General features: G+C 42.6%; 1 protein-coding gene across 3 annotated transcripts in view; it reads left to right on the top strand.

Annotated features, from left to right (window-relative positions):
* Positions 1-26,297, top strand: part of DCC (DCC netrin 1 receptor) — a 944,701-nt gene that overhangs the window by 470,552 nt on the left and 447,852 nt on the right. For all 3 annotated transcript variants that reach the window (XM_081881357.1, XM_081881356.1, XM_081881358.1), the window contains exons 3-5: positions 6,079-6,363; positions 22,839-22,989; positions 23,327-23,463. In XM_081881357.1, the coding sequence (XP_081737483.1) occupies positions 6,079-6,363; positions 22,839-22,989; positions 23,327-23,463 (573 nt within the window). The remainder of the gene's footprint in view (positions 1-6,078; positions 6,364-22,838; positions 22,990-23,326; positions 23,464-26,297) is intronic.

Below are 26,297 nucleotides of genomic sequence, written 5' to 3'. Positions count from 1 at the left end.
CTGACTGTTGGGTGAGATTCATGATGGAGATCCCTCTGGAGGGAACTGATGACATTGCAATGGCTGCTGAAGGAAAATTACTGGCAGAGATACAAAAAATGTTTTGTCTGGTGGGAACCTTGCAAAAACAGAACACAATTATGACTGAACAGTTGATGACCTTCAGTCTTAAACTTAACGACTCTGTCAATGGAACTAAACAAGTGGAAAAAAAATTTGCAGCTGCAGAAGGAGAGATAACCCTATGGGGGGAAGGAGAAAAAGAAAGAGTTCAACAAGAATGCAAACAGAAACCTGTAACTTTTGGGAATCAAAGAAACAAGGAGGATGACTATGGGATTGCAGATCTGCAGGGCCAGAGGAAGAGAGAAGCCCCTGGAATAATCAGAATATTGAATCAACAAAGAATGAACAAGTTCAATGGGGACTTCTTTCTGGGGCTGGACTTTGGGAGATTTGTTGTCTTTGGTCAAAAACTGTCTTTGTTTGATTTGGAAGAAAGAAAATATGAGGAGCTGCTGACAGAACTTCATGGAGAAGGGAAGACCAACAAAGAGGACTATAAACAAAATCGGCGGAGAGAGGCTAACTGGGGCCTGAAGGCCTCGGATGTCAGAAATCCAGGCTAAAACTGTTGTTTATCTATTTGGGTAGGGGCAAAGCGGGGGCAGGGGGGAGGGGAATTTGGGGTGGTAAAAACCTGGGATTTGGAACTGAAATAATATGATTTTAGATTTAATATTAAAAAAAAAGAAAAAAAAAAAAGGATGAATTTGTGGGAGAGAAATTACGCCGACCTTGGAGAATAGATCCAATATGGGAAAGGGAACATGTAAAATTATGATAAGTTAAAAAGGGGGAAAAGATAAATTGGAAGGAAAGAATTGAATAATTTTTAAGAGACCTAATAAATAATTTGCTGAGCTATGTAGTGAAAATGGAAGGTGGGCAGGGGAGTGCGGGGAAGTCATTGAAAGAAGGAGATGAAAATTTGGTTGTGTTTTGTTTTGTTTTGTGTTTGTTTTACTTTTGTTTTGATTTTTTTTTATGTAAGTTTGTTTTGTCTTTAAAATTGAAAATTGAATAAAAATTATTTAAAAAAAAAAAAAAAAAAGGAGTTGGAATCTTGGACCATTCACAGCTTCTGGCCAGGGTTGTGTTTCAGGTCTCATTGCCTGCACTGTCACGGCCAGTGAAATGGAAATTGCTACAGTGTTCGTGGTCCAGAATAAAAATCAGTCAGTTTTTGTTCATGTCATTGTTTTAAAGTTCACAAATGATAAGGAATTAATTACTTTCTTTTTACATTGCTTTGACATTTCCTTTACGTCAAAATGAAGGGAAGTTGCTTATACAGTTGGGTACGTTATTGTACTACCAACCTTACTGTATGCTTGTGAAACATGGACCACTTATAAAGGCCATCTCCAACTCCTCAAAAGATTCCATCAATGGTGTCTCCTAAATTTTTTACACATCACTTGGGAAGACAGGCGAACTAATACCAGTGTACTGGAAGAAGCAAAGATCACCAGTGTTGAAGCAATGATTCTTCAACATCAACTTAGTTGGACTGGTCATGTTGTGAGAATGCCTGATTATTGTCTTCCAAAGCAACTACTCTATTCCAAACTTAAAAATGGAAAACGTAATGCTGGTGGTCAACAAAAGAGGTTTAAAGACTGTCTCAAGGCAAATCTAAAAAAAAATGTAATTTAAACACCAGCAATTGGGAAACACTTGCCTGCGAGCGCTCCAATTGAAGAACAGCCTTTACCAAAGGTGTCATGGGCTTTGAAGACCCTCAAACTCAGGACACAAGGGAGAAACATGCTAAGAGGAAGGCATGCTTGGCAAATCCACACCGTGATCAACTCCCATCAGAAAACCAATGTCCCTACTGTGGAAGGATGTGTGGATCCAGAATTGGCCTCCACAGTCACTTACGGACACATTGTTAAAACCGTGTTTATGGAAGACAATCTTACTCGGCTACGAATGATCGCCAAGAAGATCAGTTACCCAAGTTATGGTTAAGTATTCGACAGTGAGATGAATAACATGGTGTTTGATGGAAACTGAAGTGCAGCAGAATGGAAATAGTGCTGATTGTGATGAATGCAGGCCAGAATGAAAATTGCTGCCTTCTTGAATCCCCATTGCGTTCCCCATCTCCTGAGTCCTCTTCCCAAAGTTTGAGCTTTGTCCCTACGCCCCATGTCCTCAGTGCAGTACCCCCAACCCCCACATGTAAAGGTAAAGGGACCTCTGACCATTAGGTCCAGTCGTGGCTGACTCTGGGGTTGCGACGCTCATCTCGCTTTATTGGCCGAGGGAGCCGGCATACAGCTTCCGGATCATGTGGCCAGCATGACTAAGCCGCTTCTGGCGAACCAGAAGCAGCACACAGAAACGCCGTTTACCTTCCCGTCAGAGTGGTACCTATTTATCTACTTGTACTTTGACATGCTTTCAAACTGCTAGGTTGGCAGTAGTTCCAGGCTAATATGGGAGAGAGAGAAAGTAAGTAAGTAAGTAAGTAAGTAAGTAAGTAAGAAAACTCAGGCAAAGCTCAAGAAGGACTTGTGGAAGATTTGACTTTGCAACTTTGCTGTTGTTCATTCCCTTTGGTATTATCTGAACCAAACTGAAGCAAATGGCTCCTTTCCATTACTTTGGTTCTCTGCCCTTCAGCTGTAGTACAAATTGAAAATGGAAGGAGGGAGGCGATGGGCGGGGAAACAGGTCCTTCCTTTCTGTTAAATAACCTTGCAGACTTTAATTTGAAACAAACAAAGCATTTTAAAGCACTGCTCCTTGGGGGATTGCACCGACTGTTACTAAATTGCTGAATATTTAACAGTCACACACATGCTCCAGACCCCAAGGTCTGTCCCCCAAATGATAAGCCCTTTTTTATTAAATGAACTTTAATTACTTAATAATTAGGCCTTCTGTAGGGGGAAGATGGGGATCTTGATAGGCTGCCAACCAGGCCGTAGGGCAAATCAGGCTTGCGTGCCATTTCCCGATTAGAATTTAAAAGCAGGTGTACTATTCTCCGAGACCCTAGTTAGGAGACAATCTTCCCTGAAGGGACAAAGACACAATGTGAAGTTGAGCTGTGGAAGACTTTGTCTTGACAGTTGCATCAATTAACAGAGCAAATGCTGCAGAAAAAAAAAGTCAAAAAGGGGGGAGGAGGAGTTGGAGGAGGAGGCTCGGATGAAGCATGAGCAAGTCAAATTTCTGGATTTTGCAATTCCAGAGCATGGCGGTACATAGGAAGCTGCCTTTAGCCAAGTCAGAGAACTGGTCAGTTTAATTCAGTACTGTCTACACCAGGGAATGTGTGGCACTCCAGGTGTTGCTGGACTACAGTTCCCATCATCCCCGACCATTAACCATGCTTTCTGGAGAAGATGGGAGTTGTAATCTAACAACATCTGGCGGCCAAAGGTTCTCAGTCCCTGGCAGTGGCTCTGCAGGGTTTTTGCTGGGGCATATTCCTAGTCTTTCCTGAAGATGTCAGGAATTGAACTTTCTGCATGCAAAGCATGTGTTCTTTTCCTAAGCTTGAGACCCCCTCCAGTAACACCTGAAGGGAGACGTACAGTGGTACCTCGGGTTACAGAAGCTTCAGGTTACAGACGCTTCAGGTTACAGACTCTGCTAACCCAGAAATAGTACCTTGGGTTAAGAACTTTGCTTCAGGATGAGAACAGAAATTGCACGGCGGCAGCAAGAGGCCCCATTAGCTAAAGTGGTACCTCAGGTTAAGAACAGTTTCAGGTTAAGAACGGACCTCCAGAATGAATTAAGTTCTTAACCCGAGGTACCACTGTACATGTTTCTTCTACAGGGATTGGCACAAGCTTCAGATGTGAGGACTCTGTGGAGGGTTGCATGAGCTTTCTCATCTGCACATCGCTCCAGAAGGACACAAAGAGCACACATGAGAAGTGTCCACCTACAATGGAGCACAGGCCCATATAGTTTTATAGCACCCTGTTTTCCAATAATAGCTTATCAGATGCTTTTGAGAAGACCATAATCAGGGTAGAAGGGCAACAGTCGTCTCCTGTTCCTTGCCTCATTATGCAGAGGTATACCGGCTCTGAATATGGAAGCTGATTGCTATCCATATACCTGTATTCAAATATTGTAGTTCAGTAAAATAAAAGAGACACTTGTGTTAAGGTTTGCCAGAATGCCCCATTTCCTGACTTATATTTATTTAGTATTGCATTCCTCCAAGGGGCATAGTGGCATACATAATTATCCCTTTTGAGCTACATTATGCTGAAGGATTGTGACTGGCCCAAGGTCACCCAGTGAGCTTCATGAGTGAGTGGAGATTGGAATCCTTTTCTCCTGGGTCCTTTCCCAACACTTTACACCACATTGGCTTTCCACTCCAGTCTTCAATACAGAGATCCTCTTGGCGAAATAGCTTTTGTGTTTGTTTTATTATATAACCTATGGTTTTGAAAACACACTTTTGATTGACAAAGTGTTATCTTCTAAGACAAATAATACATGTGCAGATATCAAGTCTTGTATGGCATCAAAACAAACATGGAAAATCTTACATTACAAATTCAGCTCACATCCACAGGGTATACTTCAATCTTAAGCATTAAGACAATTCTCCATAGTGGCTGCTGTGACAGAAGGGAGATTACTGTACTATTTTTAATAAATGATATAAATTGAGACCATACAGAATCAAACCCATCTTTCTTTGTTACCCCTCCTGTCATCCTATTAGTATGAATTAAGTGCTCCTTAAGTGCTATCTTCCACACATATTGGGTCCAGGTTTCTGTGGTGGAAGGTGGTGCTTTTTCTAGTTGGAAACAATGGTTTGCCTCATTGCTGTCATGAGAAAGAAGTTCAACTCTTTATGCTTGACCATTGGATTGATAGATTTTTTCCATGAACATCAAGGCTAGCATGGGTTCGGATACAAGATGCTGCCTTGTAATGGTGAATGGTAGTGGGGGGAAATGGGTCTAGAAATCTTTAAGCAATGTACACTCCCACCACATGTGGAGAAGCATTCCATTTAGCTTATGTCCTCTCCAGCATGAAGACGAGAAAGTGCAATTAACTCTTGAAGGGTATAGGGGTGTCCAGTGCCATCTTTAAAGAGACTTCATGCAATTTAGCCAAGATAGTAACTCTGGAAGTGTATACTCTATACCAACAATGTCCAACCGGTTGACTGTGATTGACAGGTTGACCATTGGGGTGCTCCAGGTCAATCGTGTGAGTAAAAAAAGTGATTGCCTGCTTTCTCATGAGCGATCGTGATGTTCCCCGCACCCTGTGCTATGCATTGTGAAAGTTTGTAATCACTGAGCCTGCTTCAGAGTGGTGGAAGGATGGAGGGCATTGGAGTGCCGGGCGATTGATTTTATGCAATCCCCCCTTAAAAAATCTCAACAACTATGGGCAATGACAATGGGTAGATCACTGCCACTTTTATTATACTGTGAGTAGATCACAGTCTCTATAGAGTTGGTCGTGCCTGAGTCTATACTGACCAAAGTTAGCCTCCTGGTGTATATTGTACTCTAGGAGGCTTGGTTTGGTCAGAATCAAAGTATACACTTCCAGAGCTAACACTAAATGCATTACTTTGGGTAAATGAGCCACCATAGACGCTAGTGGGCTGTGAAAATTTGTGTCTCAGGCTTTTTAGACTCGTCTACCCATGTGCTATCTGAAACCAAAGGGGCACATTGGTTGTCAAATTTGATTTTTTCCCTCCTAGCTTTCCTACCCCACTTCTACAATAATTACTTGGTAGTTTTATTTTCACTGTATTTTTAAAATGATCCCTATTATGGAATTCACCTTTTTCACAGCTGCCTTGCATCTTGATGGATATTGTTCATAAACTACTTCTGAGCCATAGTTTCATTCAAAAAATATGGTACAAAGGAAATAGGTTAACCCAATTTAGACCTGAAGAGCAATTAAGTGAAACCAAACCAGCAGGAAACAAGGGGGAAAGACACCCCTGCATTTTAGATCTTCTTTTCAACTGGTGTTTTGTTTCTGTTTCCACAGGTCCGTTGAGGTTTCTATCCCAGACAGACTCCGTCACAGCATTTACAGGAGACACTGTTTTGTTAAAATGCGAAGTCGTAGGGGAACCTATGCCAACCATCCACTGGCAAAGGAACCAAGAAGATCTGGTTTTGAATCCTGGTGATACCCGTGTGGCAGTTCTGCCTTCCGGATCTTTACAAATTAGCAGAATTCAAGCAGGGGATGGTGGGATCTATAGATGCCTTGCAAAAAACCCTGCCAGTTCAAGAACTGGAAACGAGGCAGAAGTCAGAGTTTTGTCAGGTAAGAAGCTTTAAAAATATATGTAAAATCACTCATTAAAGTTATGGCATTGAAGTCTGATTACATCTGGTTTGCAATGCAAATTTACCCACCAATATGTGAATATCTTTAGAAGTGAACCCGTGAAAATTGACCTTTTTTTGCAATTTAAATTGTAAGTATTACCAGCTTATGTGCCTGTTTTCTGCCACTGTGGTCTCTTCACAAGGGCAGAGCATGCAACATGTAAATGTGACCTTTACAAAAGCAAATCCCATGAATACCTTCCCAGAGCACTGGGGGGAGGGGAAATGTCTTGCTTCAAGAAGAACCAACCAACCAATATATGGTGTTCTCAACTGCAGCCTTTGAATCTATTTCCCAGCTTCTCATGGGATCCTGGAACTATTCAATTTTTGTCTTCATTTCTGAACCACTAGGTAGTGAAGGTGGGGTAGCGGGCTTTGTGCTGACCTACTACAAATAAATATAATTTTGAAGTCTTGATGTAAAAACAATAAAAAACAAAAACTGCAGATCTGTTTGATGCGGATAAGAAAATATTGTTACGCAGTATACAATATATTATTGGGGGGAGTCAGTGTGGTCCAAATGAGGGAGTGTTGCAGTATGATATCGGATTTAAACCCCACTTCTGCCTGGAATTTTGGGTAACCTTGGCACTGCCATTCACTTTGCTTTAGTACCTCCTGCTTAAAAGGGGATTAATGGTCTGGTTGCCTGTAGAATAGCTTTGAGAGGTGCCTGAGGCAAACTTACCTTGTCAAGCAAATATGCCACAGAAATAGTTGGCAGTAATAGGGTTCTTCTCTCCAAATCTGGCATAGCAACACTGGTACATGTTTAGTGCTTCCTGAACCTATAAATGAAACAGAAGCACAGCTACCCTTGGAAATTCACACTTCTCAGAGCTCTTTGGTGCAGTTCTCCATCCAAAATGTGTGCACCAAAGTTCATGTATTAGTGAAAACAATGGACAAAACTACATCCTATTATGGGGGATTTGCCTGCAGAAAGGTTAATATTGGGCAAAGGTGTGTCTAAAACTGCAGACATTCAGAGAAATGTACACAAAACGCAAAAGTTTTGAATAGCCTTTTTTAAAAAGAAAAGTAAACTTCGTGAGTTGATACAGAAATGGAATTCAAATCTACTTGGTACTGAGCTGAAGACTGGGAAAAATAAGAATCTGAAAGAAACTGAAAGTGACAGATTCATCCATCCCTGTCCTTGCTAAATAAACTCTGAAATATAGGATGCTTTTATCTGAGAGAAGTAAAGTTTGACAGTTATACTTCTGATTTGTTTTCTGACGGGTTTCCCCAAAGAGCAATGGTTTTCAATGCACTAGCTAACTTTATTTGAAATGCCCCTCACTTCTTCAAACCTAAGAAATGTCATTTGGACCAGGCAATCCGAATTGACACTTCCAAGACTTGAGGAGAAATAACAGTGGTGGGCCACCATGCTTTCAGCACTAGAGGAATATTTTCAGGCATAGGAAGAAAACAAAAACTAAGAGAGGCCTAGGGAACTTGGCCAAATCCCAGCCTCCCCCATCACCCAAATGTGGCACATAGGTGTGACTACCCTCCTGTCAGTCACTGATGTCATAATGACACCCAGAAAATGACACCTGTCAAAATTCAAAGAAGGTTGCCAATCAACTGATTGGCGCTGGGAGGATGCCTTCAAAGAGACTCCCTCGAACTGCTGATCAGCTGATTGACAGTTACAGGGAACCCCTTTAAAGTCCCCACAGATGGCCTTGTGGGCCAAATGGGAAGGCTTGAAGGACCTAATTTGCTCTATGAGCTGGAAGTTCAACCTGCCACTGATGCATTATTTTCAATTACCTCAATTTTTAAAAGCTTTTCATACAGGGTTTTTTTTTAAAGAAAGCAAACAAATAATTGAGGACCGTGCAGCTCTTTTGTGTAACTATTTCCCCCCATTTATTACTAACGATATTGCATCATCATTAGCGGAAGATGACAATGAGCCTTTTCCACTTTTTGTTTTCCTCAAGTCTTTTCTCTTTTGTCTCTTCACTCCTAATGGAAAGAATTACAATTCAGAGACAATTCCAAGGCAATCAATGGAGCAAAAATGAAGAAAACCTTGTTAGTCTATTTCTTGTTTAACATTCTGGAGTCAATTGGCTTTTTAGATGATTCACTTCTATGCATAAAGGTGTTAATGGGGATGGGGGAGGGAGAGGGGATGAGATGGATACAAAGCAGCATTAAGAACAATAAAATAAAATTGCCATTCCATCTACAAAAAACACCCCCAACAAAGCAAAATAAAACCAGAACAAGACAACAACAGGCTTTGCATATAAAGAGCTTGATGGTTGTTAAGCAACAGCTACATTAGATGAGCAGAAATTAACACTTCACAGCTCCTTAAACACCACATAAAGCACCCCGGGTCCCAGTCAGCAATGGAAGACTTCATTCCCATTCAGGAGAACTGCTTTAGCATTTAAGCACAAAGGCATCATCATTAGGCTGAATAAATTCTCTGAGACATGTCTCAGTTATAGCGACCCTCCATACCAAAAGTCTATTTTTTTAATACCTTATAGAAAGACATTATACACACCCAACAGGCTTGTTGGTGTGTGCGTTTATAATCACCTTATAAATCTTGCTCTGTGTTTGTGTGTGTCATGGGAGGTTCAAGAAAGTAGTTAAGCTCACCAACAGAAAACAGTCCTTTAAGGCAGAGTTGTTTTACTTGGCACACACAGAACACACACTCTGTATTTACACACTACATACAGGGTACACAAAGGCTTTTCTCCTGTCTGGTTCCAGAGAGGTTTCTGCACTTCAGAGTCCTTGCTGAACAAAGTCCACATCCAAGTTCTAAGTCAATTTGCAGAGAGTCCTGCCACGACTCTGAGTCCTGAAGTCTGACAATTCCCCAAGTCGTCTTCTCAGATCAGCTCTTCTCAAAATGCTCTGATAATTCTGCAGCTCCACAAGGACCCACATCTTCCTGATAATGGCCAATGACTTGTGTCCCATGCTGTAATCTGAGCCCTTTAAACAGAAAGATATGTACCTAATCTGCCCAGTAATACTAATGAGGAAGTCACCAGATTCAGCCAGGTACATCTCAGGAATGGGCAAGCTCTTTCCTCACTAAATAATTGACTTAGAACTTGACCCCCACTAACACACATACCGCAACAAGCATTTTTCTACTGTCTACTAACAGCACATTTTTAGGCTTTCTGCTCTATGGGCAGCATCAAGAAAATCTCCATTACAAGGAACATTGATATTAATAGTATTTTGTAAGGGGGTTCTTAGGCAGTTGCCATAGCCCTTTAGCACTTCTTGGCTGCCATGTTTTCCAAGCCAGACCACAGAGACTGCCAGTCTCTTTACTGAGCCAACTGCAAGCAGTGTCAGCTGGTGTGACACGAAGTCTGTCCTATTTTGCTTCTGATACCTAATCACACCTTCCCAAAGAAACCAGAGGCTTTTTTGCTAGGGATAAAAGGGGATGAATTAAGAAAAGAGGATCATAAGTTATATATGTACGCCATGACCGCCGCTAGGATTCTAGTGGCTCAAAAATGGAGAACCCAGGAAATCCCAACTTTAATGGAGTGGCTGACAAAAATGTTTGAATATGCAGAATTGGCAAAAATGACCTATAAGATTCGGAACCAAAAAGTAACAAAGTTCGAATAGGAGTGGAGTAAATTTGTTGAGTATATACGGAATAATTGTACAAGCTTAAAGACTGCTGCAGGGTTAATATAAATCTTGTGACGTGGATAGAGTGTAAATAAGAATCTGTAAGAGAGGATTTTAATTGTGAAAGCCGAAGTAGGGAAGGAAGGAAGTCCAGGCGCGATAATGCGTGGTAAATAAGAAGATACAAAAATGTTGAATGTAAGAGTGTATGTTTTATTTAATCTTGTTTTGGAAAACCAATAAAAAGCATTAAAAAAAAATTGATACCTAATCACAACTGATTGCATGCCTTCTTACATTGCAAAGAAGACAAAGGCGGGGATATGTTTGCCATTCACTCAATAAATGTATTGATCCCATGGTAGGTGATTTTGAATCACCTACCATGAAGAAGAAGAGGAGGTTAAGGGGTGATATGATAGCCATGTTCAAATATATAAAAGGATGTCACATAGAGGAGGGAAAAAGGTTGTTTTCTGCTGCTCCAGAGAAGCGGACACGGAGCAATGGTTCCAAACTACAAGAAAAAAGATTCCACCTAAACATTAGGAAGAACTTCCTGACAGTAAGAGCTGTTCGACAGTGGAATTTGCTGCCAAGGTGTGTGGTGGAGTCTCCTTCTTTGGAGGTCTTTAAGCAGAGGCTTGACAACCATATGTCAGGAGGGCTCTGATGGTGTTTCCTGCTTGGCAGGGGGTTGGACTCGATGGCCCTTGTGGTCTCTTCCAACTCTATGATTCTATGATTCTATGATTCTATGATTCTATGAATGTTCTTATAGCAAACTATAACTGAAAGTCATCTTGAAATGTATGGAATTGGTTCAGTTGATTAATAAATTGCTTTAATGGGATTTTAAGAAATTGAGATGCTTATTTGGCCAACTTTTTAATTAGACTAAACTAACTTTGGGGACATGGGTGGCACTGTGGGTTAAACCACAGAGCCTAGGACTTGCCGATCAGAAGGTCGGTGGTTCAAATCCCCGCAGCGGTGAGCTCCCGTTGCTCGGTCCCTGCTCCTGCCAACCTAGCAGTTCAAAAGCACATCAAAGTGCAAGTAGATAAATAGGTACCGCTCCGGCGGGAAGGTAAACGGCATTTCCATGTGCTGCTCTGGTTCGCCAGAAGCGGCTTAGTCATGCTGGCCACATGACCCGGAAGCTGTCTGCAGACAAACGCCGGCTCCCTCGGCCTATAGAGCAAGATGAGCGCCGCAACCCCAGAGTCGGTCACAACTGGACCTAATGGTCAGGGGTCCCTTTACCTTTACCTTCCCTTTATAAAACAATATTCAGATGAGCCAGCTCAGCCCAGTGGTTCCATCGACCAAAGCATTGCTTAGATCCTATTATTATTATTATTATTATTATTATTATTATTATTATTATCATCACTTCCAGCAGTTTGAGACCAGTGGGTGCTGCCTGGCTTTATATATATAAAAAATCAACCCCACAATATTCGGATATTGTAACCAGTGGAGGATTTGCACTAGAGCTCCTGGGTACCCTCCCAGTGAGAATGTTAGGCAGTTCTAAATAGGATTCCATAACCATCCCTAGAACTTTATTCCAATACAAGCATTATTCACTGTGAATGACAAGATAGGTGAACAAAAAGAAACACAGACATGACCACACATCCTTTGGCAGTGAGTCACTTTGGGATGAAATTGCTCCATGAACTCACAAGAATAATAGAGTTATAAGAGCCAGAATGAATAGCTGTCGGGAAAGAGTTGACTTTCACTCTGTCTACACAGAGCACATTGGCCTGTGGCCAGGTGAGGGTTTTGTCCACTGTCGATTAAAGAAATTTGCACCTGTGTGATCAATCTGAGATTGATAGGATTGCTGTTCTTTGCTTAAGATATGCGAAGCACCGGCCTGAGTCATAGCAAGAGGCTTAAGGGTGTCATGTAATTTGGAGCTGAATCTATTTGAAGAAGGAGATGATATTCAGAGGTTCCACAGCAGACTGAACTCTGTGTGCTTTGATGCGATGGTTGGCGGAGGTATCGCCCAAAAGGTTACCTGACAAATGTAGGACTTTATTGTTTGCTTTGATTCACTTTGCAATGTGCGGACTTGGAAAGCAATCAAAAAGAACAAGGAGCCTGTTGCTGGGTGTTTTGCTGTCTGTTTCAAAAAAGTCAGCCCTCTTCGCATCTGAAACCCACATACTGCCCCACTCTCGCTTCTGGTTTATCTTTGCTTCTCAGGATTTCATCTTTTGTCCAGGACTCCTTGCCTTGCCTCTCTGTGTGTGTGTGTGTTTAATGAGGCCCTTCCTATTGTTTTCAACCCCCTCAGCACTTTCTGTTGCCCTCCTGTTTTCCCTTCCCCTGCCTTAGATCTGAGCACCTCTGCCAAAGACATGGCTTAGCTGAGGTCTTACTGAATGCACAGCTCAGGAGTTAAACAGCTGCCATGAATCTCCACCAGCATCTCCAGGTGTGGTGGGAGAGACTCTGCCTGAAACCCCGGGGAGCTGCTGCCAGTCAGTGTAGACCAGTGTTTCTCAAACTTGGGTCTCCAGCTATTGTTGGACTACAGCATCCCTAGCTAGCAGGACCAGTGTTCAGGAATGATGGGAGTTTAGTGCAGCAACAGCTGGAGACCCAACTTTGAGACCACTAGTGTAGACAGTGCTGAGCTAGGTGGACCAATGATCAGACTCAGCAGCTTTTTGTGTACCCCTCTTAGGGTCTATCTCCACCACCTGAGGCACTGCAGGGATGCTGCCCAGCCTTGGAAGCAAACGCTTATTGTCTCTCAGTGGATTCTTGATGCACCATGAGACAGGAGTGTGCCCAGCTGAATCATTCTTAAGGATGTGGTTCTGTGGTTCACATAAATCAGGCTTGAGTTCACATAAGTCCATGGGTGTGATGACTCAGAGTCAGGTTCATGGCTATCACCTTGGGTTAAGTATCAACAAAATTGGTTGACTTTTTTTCAGGTGGTTTCTATGGTTTTAAGCCTTGGATATCATTCATGGCTAGGGCCATGACACTGCATGCCCAGCACCTTGCCTGTGACATCAGGACAGCTCATCCAATCACTACCATTTCCATAAAACCCCAAAGCACTGTCAATGGTATCTTCTAGAGCAGGTGTGGGGAACTTTTGGTCTTCCAGATGTTACTGAACTACAACTGCCATCAACCATGACAGTTGGCCATGCTGGCTGGGCCTGATGGGAGCTGTATTTAGCAACATTTGGAGGACCACTTCTGAGCTAGATCATTTTTACCCTGCTGTTCAGTGAGCTCACATACAATTTGATAACAAAACATATAAATTGTTTTGTGGCTGTGAACTTCCCCTCTGCCAGTTGTTTCACAAATGGATGCAGGACAGAGTGAGGACAAATTGAAACAAATGAGATGGGTTACTAGAGAGAGGACCTTTTCAGTATTGGTATCCCATAGTGGTCTTCCTAGTGCCCACTTGATGACCTTTTTAGGTGTCAGATACATGCATTTTCAGTCTCTCTCTCTCTCCCCTGCTTTTTATACATATATTTTATGGACGTCATTTTCTGTTGCTAGTCCTATTCTGGGTGAGATTATAGTTTCCTTTTCTATTTTATGTTTTTGTAGTATTTACTTGTGAGCCACCCAGAGGGCACTTGTCATTGGGTGGCATATAAACATTGGAAATAAATAAATAGACAAATGAATGAATGAATGAATGAATGAATGTAAATAAATTAAAACACTATGTGTTTACAAACTGAAAGACATTACATAAAATGGGAGGATGGTGAGAAAGGAAGGGGGGAATTGATTACCAATAGTAGTTCTAAAGTCAGCTGGAATGGAAGCTGTTCAAACACAGAAGGAACTCCATGGAGTTCGTCTTTCAGCAGTGCTGTTCGGATGACCCTCTCCTTTCCATCGCTTCTGTGGCTTCAGCCTGCTGATAAATGACAGCTGAAGGAGAGACATCTTACTGGGCCTGGGCTTTTCAGTGGAGTTGATGGAATGAGTCCTGCTTATTCACTGCAAGTCCACTCTGCAGTGTATGGGGGAGAAAACAAACACACACACACTAAACATGGGATAATGTGAAGATCTTGCTATGCATTCTTTGCCTGTGTAAGAGACTTAAAATACTTAAAACTACCAATGCACTTGAGTGATAAGCAGCAAAGGCTTCTCTTTTCCTTCCTTCCTAGGCTTGTTACTTTTTCACTTCATGTATTATGAATACTAATAACCTGGCCTTCACCGTGTGGTCCAAGGGCAAGGAACATATGGAATCAATCTAGCAAATGAAAACAGCATACAACATATGTTATGTGCAAGTTCTGCCTTCCAGCATATTGAGGTGTTCTCAGATTCATAGAGATATAGGAAGCTGTTCAGATCATTATTCAATCTTACTCAGTATTGTCTACACTGATTGGCAGCTACTGTTCAGAGATTCAGGCAGGGCACACCCCCAGTCCTATGTGGAGATGCCAAGAATTGAACTTGTGTGCAAAGCAGGTAAAGGTAAAGGGACCCCTAACCATTAGGTCCAGTCGTGACTGACTCTGGGGTTGCGTCACTCATTTCTCTTTACTGGCCAAGGGAGCCGGCGTACAGCTTCCGGGTCATATGGCCAGCATGACTAAGCCACTTCTGGCAAAACAGAGCAGCGCACAGAAATGCTGTTTACCTCCCTGCCGGAGTGATACCTATTTATCTACTTGCACTTCGTGCTTTCGAACTGCTAGGTTGGCAGGAGCAGGGACTGAGCAACGGGAGCTCACCCCATCATGGGGATTTGAACCGCCAACCTTCTGATCGGCAAGCCCTAGGCTCTGCAGTTTAACCCACAGTGCCACCCGCGTCCCGTGTGCAAAGCAGAGACTCCACTATTTAATAATAATAATAATAATAATAATAATAATAATAATAATACCTCATTTTGAGAAGAAATACCAAGGCAGTTCACAGACACGCAAAAGCCAACAGCAGAATAGCAAGCAAAACTGAATTATAAAAATATAACTACGCATAATTAAAGAACGTAGTAGAACAATTTCATTAAAACATCCATAATTAAAACATATAATAAACAAGCTCATTAAAATAGCATAACAGTTTAAAATGATGATTTCTGCCCCCCACCCTTTCCACTCCCACGTGCTCTGCCTCTTTTATCAGTTGCAAGCCTATGGCAAGAACTTGTCAGCATGACAGGTCCAGAAACAAAGGAGCCCTGTGGTTTATAGGCAAAGGTGAGCACCTTTTCAAAGCTACTCACAGTATAGTATATACGAAATAAAATGCAAGGTAAAACAGTTTAGTGATACAAGATGTGGCCAAGTTGTACTTCAAGGAAAGCCTGAATAGATGTGGATGTATTGACCACATGGCATGGGCAAAAATGGTCATTCTAATGTTAGGCAACTGGCAGCTGTTTGCACCCACATGGCAAGCTTGGCCTATGGTGGTGGTGGAGATAAGATTCTGGTCCATGGGCATTATCCACCTCCCTACCCATGTTCTTAAGGCACCAAACATAATGCTGTGTGTAGGTGTTTACCCAGTGTCCAAAGGGAAGGAATTATCTTAGGCAAGTGCTAGTGAGGTCCTGAGAGGCTAGCACTACATTCACACTTGATGAATGGCAGGAAATTATGTCAGAACTTGCAGTGAGGGAACATGTGAAGCTCCAAAGGTGAGGAACACTTGAGAAAATATGAAATCAGTTGGCATACTCGACCTGGCTCTTTTGATGAAAATTATGATGCTCAAAGACATGCATCTTCAACAACTATCTGGCTTTAGCAATCTTTCTGTCCATTCGCATTGTTGTCTGCTTTCTTTATTCTTTTCTATTTCTCTTCTCTTTAGTGGTCCAAATTCAACTAAGCTTTCCCATCTTAAATTTCCTTTTGACCTGTTATTCCTGGGAGAGGACCATTACCTTTATGGGACGCGAAGGGAAGCCTTTCAAACCATATTCCCTGTATAGCAGAGTTTTTAATGTTTTAATGTTTTATTATGTTTTTTTATATGCTAGAAGCCGCCCATAGTGGCTGGAGCAACCCAGTCAGATGGGCAGGATACAATTAATATTATTATTATTTATTTATTTTCTGGGCAAGCTTCCAAGGTTCTCTTGAGAGTGATGTGAGTGGTCAGAGGCAAAGTGGGCAGGGCATAAAACACACGTGCTTTGAGCAGTGGGCTAGTTTGTACACAAACTCACTCATAGTTTGGGGCAGACAGGACAGGAGGTAGGGGAAGCTAAAAAGTTCTGTTTCTCTTGCCTACATGAGTATGGTTCCGCTTTCTTTGCCTGCTTGAGTAAGCCTGTAAGAGGTTGTTTGTCGCATACTGTTACGTACTGAGTTGAATAGGATCCAAAATGCAGCAGTCTGATTGGTCCTAGAACAATAGGATCCAGAATGCAGCAGTCTGATTAGTCCTAGAACAATAGGATCCAGAATGCAGTAGTCTGATTGGTCCGCAGGAGCCACCCAATCCAACTCCAGGTGGAAGTGAATCTGCAACCTGATTGGCCTACAGGAGAATCCCTGAATTAGCCAATCACATGGGGTCCATTGTGTAAATAATGTATATAAAGCAGACATTTCCGGGGAACTTCCATTCCTCACTACTATGAGCTGAAAAAAGAGCATGAAATCCACACTCAACTCCTAGTATATTTCACATACTATAAAAGGAAGCTATAGAGAACAAGGAGGGGCTCAGCCTTTGGGAGAGATCCCACTGCAGCCCCTGCACAGGTGAATAAATTCTGACCCGGTGTCTGTCTTTATTGACAGGGAAACCTTCAACACAGCAAGTGAGGGGTGTGGGTTGGGGCAATAGGCTGTGACTTGCAGAAAGTTCCAGTGGCCACATAAAGAGGCCTGAAGAGGCAGGTTTCCAGGTTTGAGGTTTCCCATCCCTGCTCCATGGCTTCTCACTGACACCTGGTTGGACACCATGGGATCAGGTAGATCAGTGCTCGGATCCAGTATGGTGAAATGTGTTTATATTGAAAGAGGTATTACTACATATTAACCTGTCTTGGAGCCAGGAAGGCCAGCCTGCATGCCACAGAGAGCAGAGCGTATCCTTTTCTTCACAAACAAGGGAAAAAATAATAACAAGCAGTTAATAATAATAAAAAGGAGCCTGACTTTGCTCCAGTGAGCATTAATTTCAGAGTTCATGGAGTATGAATTCAACATGCTTGATTGGATTAATACAAATAAATAAATAAATAAATAAAAATGTTAATCTAATATTTTGGTCTTGCCTCTGGTTAAAACAGCCATAAATTTGATAATGCATTTTTGAAAACACTCTCTGAGTGAGATCACAGTATGAATTTGATTATCCTTTTACCTGCTTATTGCTTTATCCTGTTCCTTATCACATCATTTAGTTGGCTTTGTGGAGCCCAGCTTGAATTTCCATCATGAGAGCAGGGTGGGGAGGGAGTCAGACCTCCAGACAGGTTGCTCGCACTGTGGTTATACACCTTAATGCATTATATAAATTGAGAGATGAGTATCGCTTTAATGACGGATTTCTCTATCGTGGTTTACAGTAGGTTTCCTTCCCTAGTTGGATTAGCAACACAGCCCCCAAGGCCCAATGGCCAGGCATTCAATTTGACATTTCCATTCTGACAAGAGAGAAAAGAAAAGTCTTGTTTTGCCTTTTGGTTTTTAAAGATGCACACAAATCTTCATCTTTTTTCCATTTTCCATCTTTTTTTTTTTACAAATTAACAAATATAAATCATCCTGGGAGGCTTTTTGTCAATAGATCAGGGTGAAGATGCTTTAAAGAAATAAAGAGCTTGTCATATTCTCCAGCCAACCCAAGAGAATCAGGAGGGAACTCACTCATCTCTGTGTTGTGCCTTTTAAAATAACATCACTGGTCTTGCCTCAGCCTGCCTGCCTCCACCCCTACTGCCTTGCTAGTGCTTTTCATCTGTTGTAGATTTTGAAGTGCATACCATCCAACATTTCTCCAGTGAAAATAGGGATGTCCAGTGCTATTATTCTAGAAAAAGAGGTGCCAGAACTCATCATGAATGCCCTCCTTGTTCTCTTATAATGGCAATGGTGCCCGCCTGAGAGGTGCTGGAACTGAGTTTTGGTGAGTTCCAGCTGAAAAAGAGCCCTGAGGATGTCCTATTCCATACCTTTCACCATTTTCCCAGTGTAAATAGGGATGTCCAGTGCTATTATTCTAGAAAAAGTGGTGCCAGAACTCACCATGAACACTTCCCTTGTTCTCTTAGAGAGCCAGTGTGGTGAAGTGATTAAGAGTGATAGACTCGTAATCTGGGGAACCGGGTTCGTGTCTCCGCTCCTCCACATGCAGCTGCTGGGTGACATTGGGCCAGTCACACTTCTTTGAAGTCTCTCAGCCCCACTAAGAGTGTTTGTTGTGGGGGAGAAAGGGAAAGGAGAATGTTAGCCGCTTTGAGACTCCTTTGGGTAGTGATAAAGCGGGATATCAAATTGAAATTGAATTTGAAATACTTTATTGTCACTTGTACAACTTGTATACAGTGAGATTACACGAGCACTCCCCACTCAGCTCTCTTAGTCTTAATTGCCCTCGTTTACTGACGCACACACACCAAACCCGAAAGTCAGTTGCCCTGTTGTTATATTTTCATTCAGCAGCCTAACAGCCCATGGATAGAAGCTGTTCTTTACCCTGTTGGTGCGACTAATCATGCTTCTATATCTTCTGCCTGAGGGCAGGAGATCAAGAAGTGCCGGCCAGGGTGTGAATCATCCCTGAGAATTTTCCTCACTTTCCTGAGGCAACGTTCTTCGCGATGTCTTCCAGTGGATTTGCAGGACAGCCTATAATATCTTGTGCTGTATTCACCACCCCCTTTGGCACTTCCTATCAGATGATGTCAAACCACCATGATGCAGTATGAAAGGACACTTTCTGTTGTTGACCGGTAGAAAGAGAACATCAGATGTTGATTGACATTGTTCTTCCGCAAGACTCTGAGGAGATGGAGTTTCTGTTGGGCTTTCTTAACCACCTGGGTTGTATTTATTTTCCAAGTAAGGTCTTCACTGAGATAAACTCCTAGGAATTTAAAGGAAGAGACTCTCTCCACACAACCCCCCCCCCCATATACAACGGGGCTAGTTCTCCTCTCTTCCTCCGAGAGTCCAACACCATCTCCTTTGTCTTGATGATATTAAGGTGCAAGTTGTTCCCTAGGCACCATGTAGATATTTTTTGGATCTCCCCTCTATATGCTGATTCGTCTCCACCTGTTATTAAGCAATGTTATTAAATCCAAACTACTACTTCTTCTTCTTCTTCTTCTTCTTCTTCTTCTTCTTCTTCTTCTTCTTCTTCTTCTTCTGGCAATGGTGCCCACCTGAGAGGTACTGGAACTGAGTTCTGTCAAATTTCAACTGGAAAAAAAGCCCTGGGATGTCCTGTTCCATACCCTCCAACATTTCTCCAATGAAAATAGAGACATCCTATGGAAAAGCAGAACATTTTGGGAACAAATCAGAAACCATGATGGCTTCTGTAAATCTAGGACTGTCCCTGGAAAACAGAAACACTTCGAGGGTCTGGAAATGATGGCAGGGACTTTTCTGTTTTATTGGTCTAGGTACAAAGAATTGGGCTGTTTGTGAGACAGAGTTGAATCCTTTCCCAAAGGCCCTTTTATCTTTGCTAGCGTCCTGCCTCCAGCCTACTGTAATTAATATGTCACTATCCTACCCATCCCCTCTGTTCTGTACGGAAATGGTGATCAGGTGGAGTCACCCTGTTCACCCTATGGCTTCTCAAACCACCAGCAGCTATCTGCAAATTGGGAGGGTGGCACTGGGGTTTCACATCCTTGTAGAAACTGAGCAAACCGCAAAGGCACTGAGGAGCAAGTTACTAAGTTTCAGTTGTAACCTGTTGCACATAGTGACCTGCACTAGAGAGCTTTGAGCTTTATACAGGAGTATTCAGGAGATGGTGGGTTTTCCGTTCTAATCATATTTAGGAATGGGGAGTATGAGGCATTCTGTCTCATCAGTGTCATATTAATGGAACCTCGCTAGGTTGCTAGGATGAAGTGCTGCTTTGCAAAACAATGGAATCAAATTTGCACCAGCCTAATGCATTGTATTTGTTGATTATGTTTCAGTGGAAATTGCAATTGTGGCATCGTAGTTTACCTTCAGCTACACACTCCAACAGGAAGCAATTCAGGGCCACAAAGAAGGTTGTGCATTTCTCTAGCAAAATAAATTGTTGTTCTGAGTGACTCCTTCAACTTTCATGGTTCTGTGCAGTGTGACTCAAAGCGAGCAGTGACAAATCAGTCTCCCTTGTGAAGCATCATCCATTTATCTGGAGTAGTTACAGCCAAATTCCATCAAATATCCCAGCCCTCTCACACAATAGTAGACAATTCTTCCTTTCAACGAACACAAAAAGGGTTCCTGTTATTTCACTTCAATTTGATTGCACATTAAAAACCTTCCAAATCTTTCTAGTGTTTTATTATACTGATGTAAAGCCTATCCTTGATTTAATTAAAGAATTGTGGGTTGGTGCTTTACTTCTCTGCCCCCTTTCTCAGTGTTTCGTTTTGTTTTTTGCATAGCAAGGACATTCATTTAGGCAATCGGCAATGTAGGGAACAGGAAAGTTTTAATGATAATGACAGAGCGCATTATGTTAATCAGGAGGGGGGATCTGATATACATCTGGGGTCGAGATGCTTCTGTTTTGAACTACTTCTTCACAGAAAATATGGTAGTAACTGCTGGGTCTAGAATGTTTGCTTGCCTACTTTTATAAATTCGAAGAAAATGGGGGATAGAACCACAGAGTTAAAGGTAAAGGTAAAGGGACCCCTGAACTTTAGGTCCAGTCGCAGATGACTCTGGGGTGGAGGCGCTCATCTCGCTTTATTGGCCGAGGGAGCCGGTGTACAGCTTTCGGGTCATGTGGCCAGCATGACTAAGCCCCTTCTGGCAAACCAGAGCAGCGCACGGAAATGCTGTTTACCTTCCCGCTGGAGTGGTACCTATTTATCTACTTGCACTTTGACATGCTTTCGAACTGCTAGGTTTGCAGGAGCAGGGACTGAGCAACGGGAGCTCACCTCATTGCGGGGATTTGAACCGCCAACCTTCTGATCAGTTCTTTGAAGTCCTAGGCTCTGTGGTTTAACCCACAGCGCCACCCGCGTCCCTAAGTTAGGTTACTGCTAAATTTGGGGGGGTGTTCAATGGGGAGATAACAAAATAAAGTTTGGTTCTCATAACATATCTGTTCAGATGTTAACTAAAAATAAGTAGGGTGGGGGTGTTTCTTAAGTGCCTCACTTTGGATCTGAAATGACTTCTAATTCCCAGTCTGTACCAGATCCAGTGTTCTGCTTTCCAGTATATATGGTGGTTTTTCAGGGATTCCCCTCTTGTCTGCAAGGTGTGAACACACTTAACATTACATTTCTTAATCTGTGCTCTGGCTTCGCCAGTACAGCACACTGCTACAGATCTCTGTTATGAGCAAGAGCCTTCCCTGAACTATACTTTCTAAACTCCGATCTGTGTTCCATATCAGGGCTGTCAACCAACTGAAAAATATTGAGTTGCATAGCCATGGAAGCTTTTTGGGAAATTTCTCCTCCTCCCCCTTAAAATATGCATTTCACCAAACCTCATTTATTTATTTGTTTTTTAGGAACTAGAACTACTGTGAGGCAACTAGCACTCATGGTTATAAAGGAAATATCAGATTTAATATTTTATTTTTCATTCCCTATTGGAGGAAAACACCAGAACCAAAACACAGCTTTGCAAAATGCACAAGGATGCCATTAACTCTCAACCTCGCCAGTTAAAATTGACCCTTCATTAATCATCAAAAGCTTTAGTTGCTGGATTTGCCCATTAAGCCTAGAATCAGGCTGCAATCCTGCACCCACTTACCTGGAGCAGCTGGACAAGGGAATGCAGGATGTGGTGATGTCATCAGTTGGAGCACCGGGGTTACTGATGAGTCTCCTTGCTCTGGCAAGAAAATAAACTCTATAAGAGTTTAAGTCATAGCAATCTTTGCAAGCTTGTGTGCATTTCTAATTAAAGGCTTAAGGTTACATTTCAGTGGGCAGGAGATCTTTTGCTAAAGCTCAATTTGTTTTGCAAGTTTAATCCATACATTCGGAGGTAAGCATCACTGAGCTCAATGAAGCTTACTCCCAGGAAACTATACATGGGGCTGGAGCCATGCTGCTGGGAAGTTTATCATATGCTAGGACTCCATATAAGTGTCACAATTTTTCATAGCATTTAATTCTACAGAAGCCTGCATTTCTGGATTCCCCTATGGGGGAATGTCATAATGCACTCGTATTTTAAAATTTACCACTACACCAGTGCCTGGTAGTAAGTTGAATTAAACTCAGTATGACTTATTTCTGAGTCAAACTCTGTAGAATTACGCTTTCATTTAGTATGTAAATCGCTGTTCACTTCTCTGGATTCAAATGTTTATCCTGTATTTCGTTTTCTGCTGTCTTTCTGCTCCCTTATTCTATAGTGTGTGTGTGTGTGTGTGTGTGTGTGTGTGAGAGAGAGAGAGAGAGAGAGAGAGAGAGAGAGAGAGAGAGAATTTTCTCTCTTGCATTGAAACGGAAGATTTCCCACTGAGAATATTTAAATACTCCTCCCCGCCGCTCCTAAGACAAATGGTGTGATTATTAAGTAATAACCATTCCTTTTCCTTTTGTAGATCCCGGCTTGCACAGGCAACAATTTTTCCTGCAGAGACCGTCAAATGTGGTAGTTGTCGAAGGGAAAGACGCTGTGCTGGAATGCTGCGTCTCTGGCTATCCAGCCCCAACGTTTACGTGGCTGCGAGGAGATGAATCAATCCCGTTCAGGTACCTAGTTCCTCAGTTTACAACAATGCATTGGGAAGAGCAAATCTAGAATTCTGCTGCTCGCTTTTGGATCAGCTGCTTTGTCCCATGTGGGAACACCATTGCTGAAAGGAGAGAAAATTATAAGTCTGCTGGAACCCTACATATGGGAAGGAGTGAACAGCCCTCCCACTGAATATAATCGATCATTCATGCTTATGATATCGTATAATTTCTTTTTAAATTGACGTGAGCTACCGGGAACAGTGGAGAGGGTGGGATGTAAACCTTCTAAAACTAACAAAGCCATCCTATCCATTCCCTTATTTTAAACCAAGTTTTCTTGCCAATATTCCAGATCCAAAAAGTATTCATTGCTGGCTGGGAGTAACTTACTGATATCTAATGCAACAGATGATGATTCTGGGACGTATACTTGTGTGGTCACCTACAGGGAGGAGAACAGCAGTGCTTCAGCTGAGCTATCTGTTTTGGGTGAGTACAGAGAATTCTATATCTTTTGTGGCCTGAAAAAGTCCTTTGCATCTGAAGAAAGATTCGCTGCACTTCCAGATAGATATTTATTGTGGAGGCTCTCACAAAAAGTGTCCAGACTACGTCACTGGCATAAAAATGCTGGCTTATACTGTATCTTCTCCCCACCTTTAATACAATTTATACTTTCAAGGGCTAATCTGATAAGTGAAAAAACCTGTTACTTGTTTGCTATATCACAATGACTGGTTTGCAAATTAACTGGAACACCCTCAGATGTCTTTGTTATTATTTGGGTTTTCTTTCTGAATCTCAGTCAGGTTGAAAGACATCTTCACATGCCTACAATGCCATGAAAAACATTCAATTGTGTTTATTCTCAAATTGAATTCCAAATATTGTCTCTGTGGTTGGGTGATTTTTTAGCTCTGTGGATAAGATGATTGGGTTCCTTTATTGGGTTGGGTTGTTGGGTTCCTTTATTGCTGTTTAGTCGTGTCCGACTCTTTGCGACCCCATGGACCAGAGCACACCAGGCACTCCTGTCTTCTACTGCCTCCTGCAGTTTGGTCAGACTCATGTTGGTAGCGTCAAGAACACTGTCCAACTGTCCTCTGTTAACCCCTTCTCCTTGTGCCCTCCATCTTTCCCAACATCAGGGTCTTTTCCAGGGAGTCTTCTCTTCTCATGAGGTGGCCAAAGTATTGGAGCCTCAACTTCACGATCTGTCCTTCCATTGAGCACTCAGGGCTGATTTCCTTCAGAATGGCTAGCTGCACCTGACCTTAGCAGGGCAGCACTGGCGACTGGACTCCAGCAGAGGTCAGTGAGGGAAAACATCATGGGGAAGCATTGGACCAGGTTCAGACTCAAGGTCACCCCAAATGCTCCCAGGGGCTCTGGTTTGGCCCTCACCCCTGGATGGGGATCGGACAAAAGCAAGGCACACCCCTGGATTCCTTTAACGGAATACCTTTTGCGCATTGGAGGGGTAGGTGTGACAACATCCCCTCCACACCACATTGAACCAATGCCTAACTGCCAAACCTTACAAAGTTGTGATTATTTGCTATGCGGCAGGCAAAACCCAAGTGCTGCCAGCCAATCAGCCAAATGGGAAAATTCCTACCGGTCCCCTGTCCCCAAAACAGATGACCCACGGCGGCATAGCAAGGTCATAATGAACCCTAAATATAGGGAGGGTGGGCTGGTGATCCGATGCACGAGACGAAAAGAGGAAGCTCAACGCAACGTGCATGAAATGATCCAATTGGCAGCCAGAATTACCCCAGCAACTGAGGGACCACCAATCGGGCTGTTGTGGCTATCCAATCGCTCCCACCCACAATAGCAGTGAGGGCAGTCTTGGTGATCTCACCGCAAAGCGTGCTCTCTGGGAGGAGGACATGATTTGCCAAAATGTGCCATTATACACTCAACAGGATAGCATTCATCCCTAAGCAGAAACATAACTTTTGCACGGTGAAATATACTCGGAGTCGAGGGTGGATTTCATGCTCTTTATTCAGCTCATAGTGGTGAGGAGGAATGGAAGTTCCCCCACAATATCTGCTTTATATACATTATTTACACAATGGGCTGCACGTGATTGGCTAATTCCAGGATTCTCCTGTAGGCCAATCAGGTCGTGGATGCACTTCCACCTGGAGCTGGATTGGGTGGCTCCTGCAGACCAATCATACTGCTGCATTGTTCTAGGACCAATCAGACTGCTGCATTCTGAATCCTATTGTTCTAGGACCAATGAGACTGCTGCATTTTGGATCCTATTCAACTCAGTAGATAACACACGGGCTGATTTTTTGAACCTGTGTGGCCCGATTGAATATCAGCTCACATCCTAGCATATCCCTGCATCTGTGGATATTTCTGCCTCGCCAAAAAGTCCCCATTGCATGGATTCAGGGTAGGGATAGTGTTTTCAGAATGGGTAGATGGCATATTGGTGTGTGTGTGTGTGTCAGTTCACACGATCCTTTCATGTGTGTCTATTGTTCCTTATTCAAAGTGCTGCCTGACTTGTTGCTCTTGCTTATCTCTGTGTCTTATCTGAATGCTTACTGCCATGCTGGTGCTTTTCTTCCCTTCTCATCTAAGTGCTTTCTTGACGTGCTAGCTCTTAACCTTCCTCTTAATCTAACATCTGACCAGCTTGCTGGTACTTATCCTTCCTCCCCATCTGAATGTTTCCTGGCTTGTCAGTGCTTATATTTAGACCCCATGCTTGTATACTTGCTAACTTTAACATTAGCCCCTTGGCTTCCCAATGTTTGTCCATGATCACCATCTAGCAACTTCCTGGCTTATTAGGGTTCATATTTCTAACCCTTCCATCTAACTGCTGATTGCTTGCTGAGGCTTATAGCTTGCACATTAGTTTGCATCCTAGCATTGTTCTGTGTTGATGTGCTGCTTCGTTTCCTGGCAGAGCCATCCCTAGCATTAGGCAGAGTGAGACAGCTGCCTCAGGCAGCAGGTGGGTGGGGCAGCAGTTCTCCATCATTTCCCCAGAGTCCCCTAAGCTGGCTTGCTCTACACCTCCTAAGCAAGCCTGCTGCTTTCAGCTCCTGTCAAGGATGTCATCCCACAGCCTGGTTTTAATTTTTTTGGTAATATAATTTTTTATTAAATTTTCCAAACATTTTCACAATAATCCTCATATCAAATAGTTACATCCATAAATTGACTTCCCACCCACCCCCACTCCCCGCACCGTTTTTACTCAAACCTTTTCTACTGCATTATATCTTTATCTATTACACAAAGTTCCTCTTTTACAACTATTTTATCGTTTTTCTGCTGCTGCTGCTTTT

This window comes from Podarcis erhardii (genome assembly GCF_964252035.2).
Source record: "Podarcis erhardii genome assembly, chromosome: 11".
Classification (NCBI taxonomy): domain Eukaryota; kingdom Metazoa; phylum Chordata; class Lepidosauria; order Squamata; family Lacertidae; genus Podarcis; species Podarcis erhardii.
Note: the sequence above shows the minus strand (reverse complement) of the source record. Positions and strands in the feature narration are given on the sequence as shown.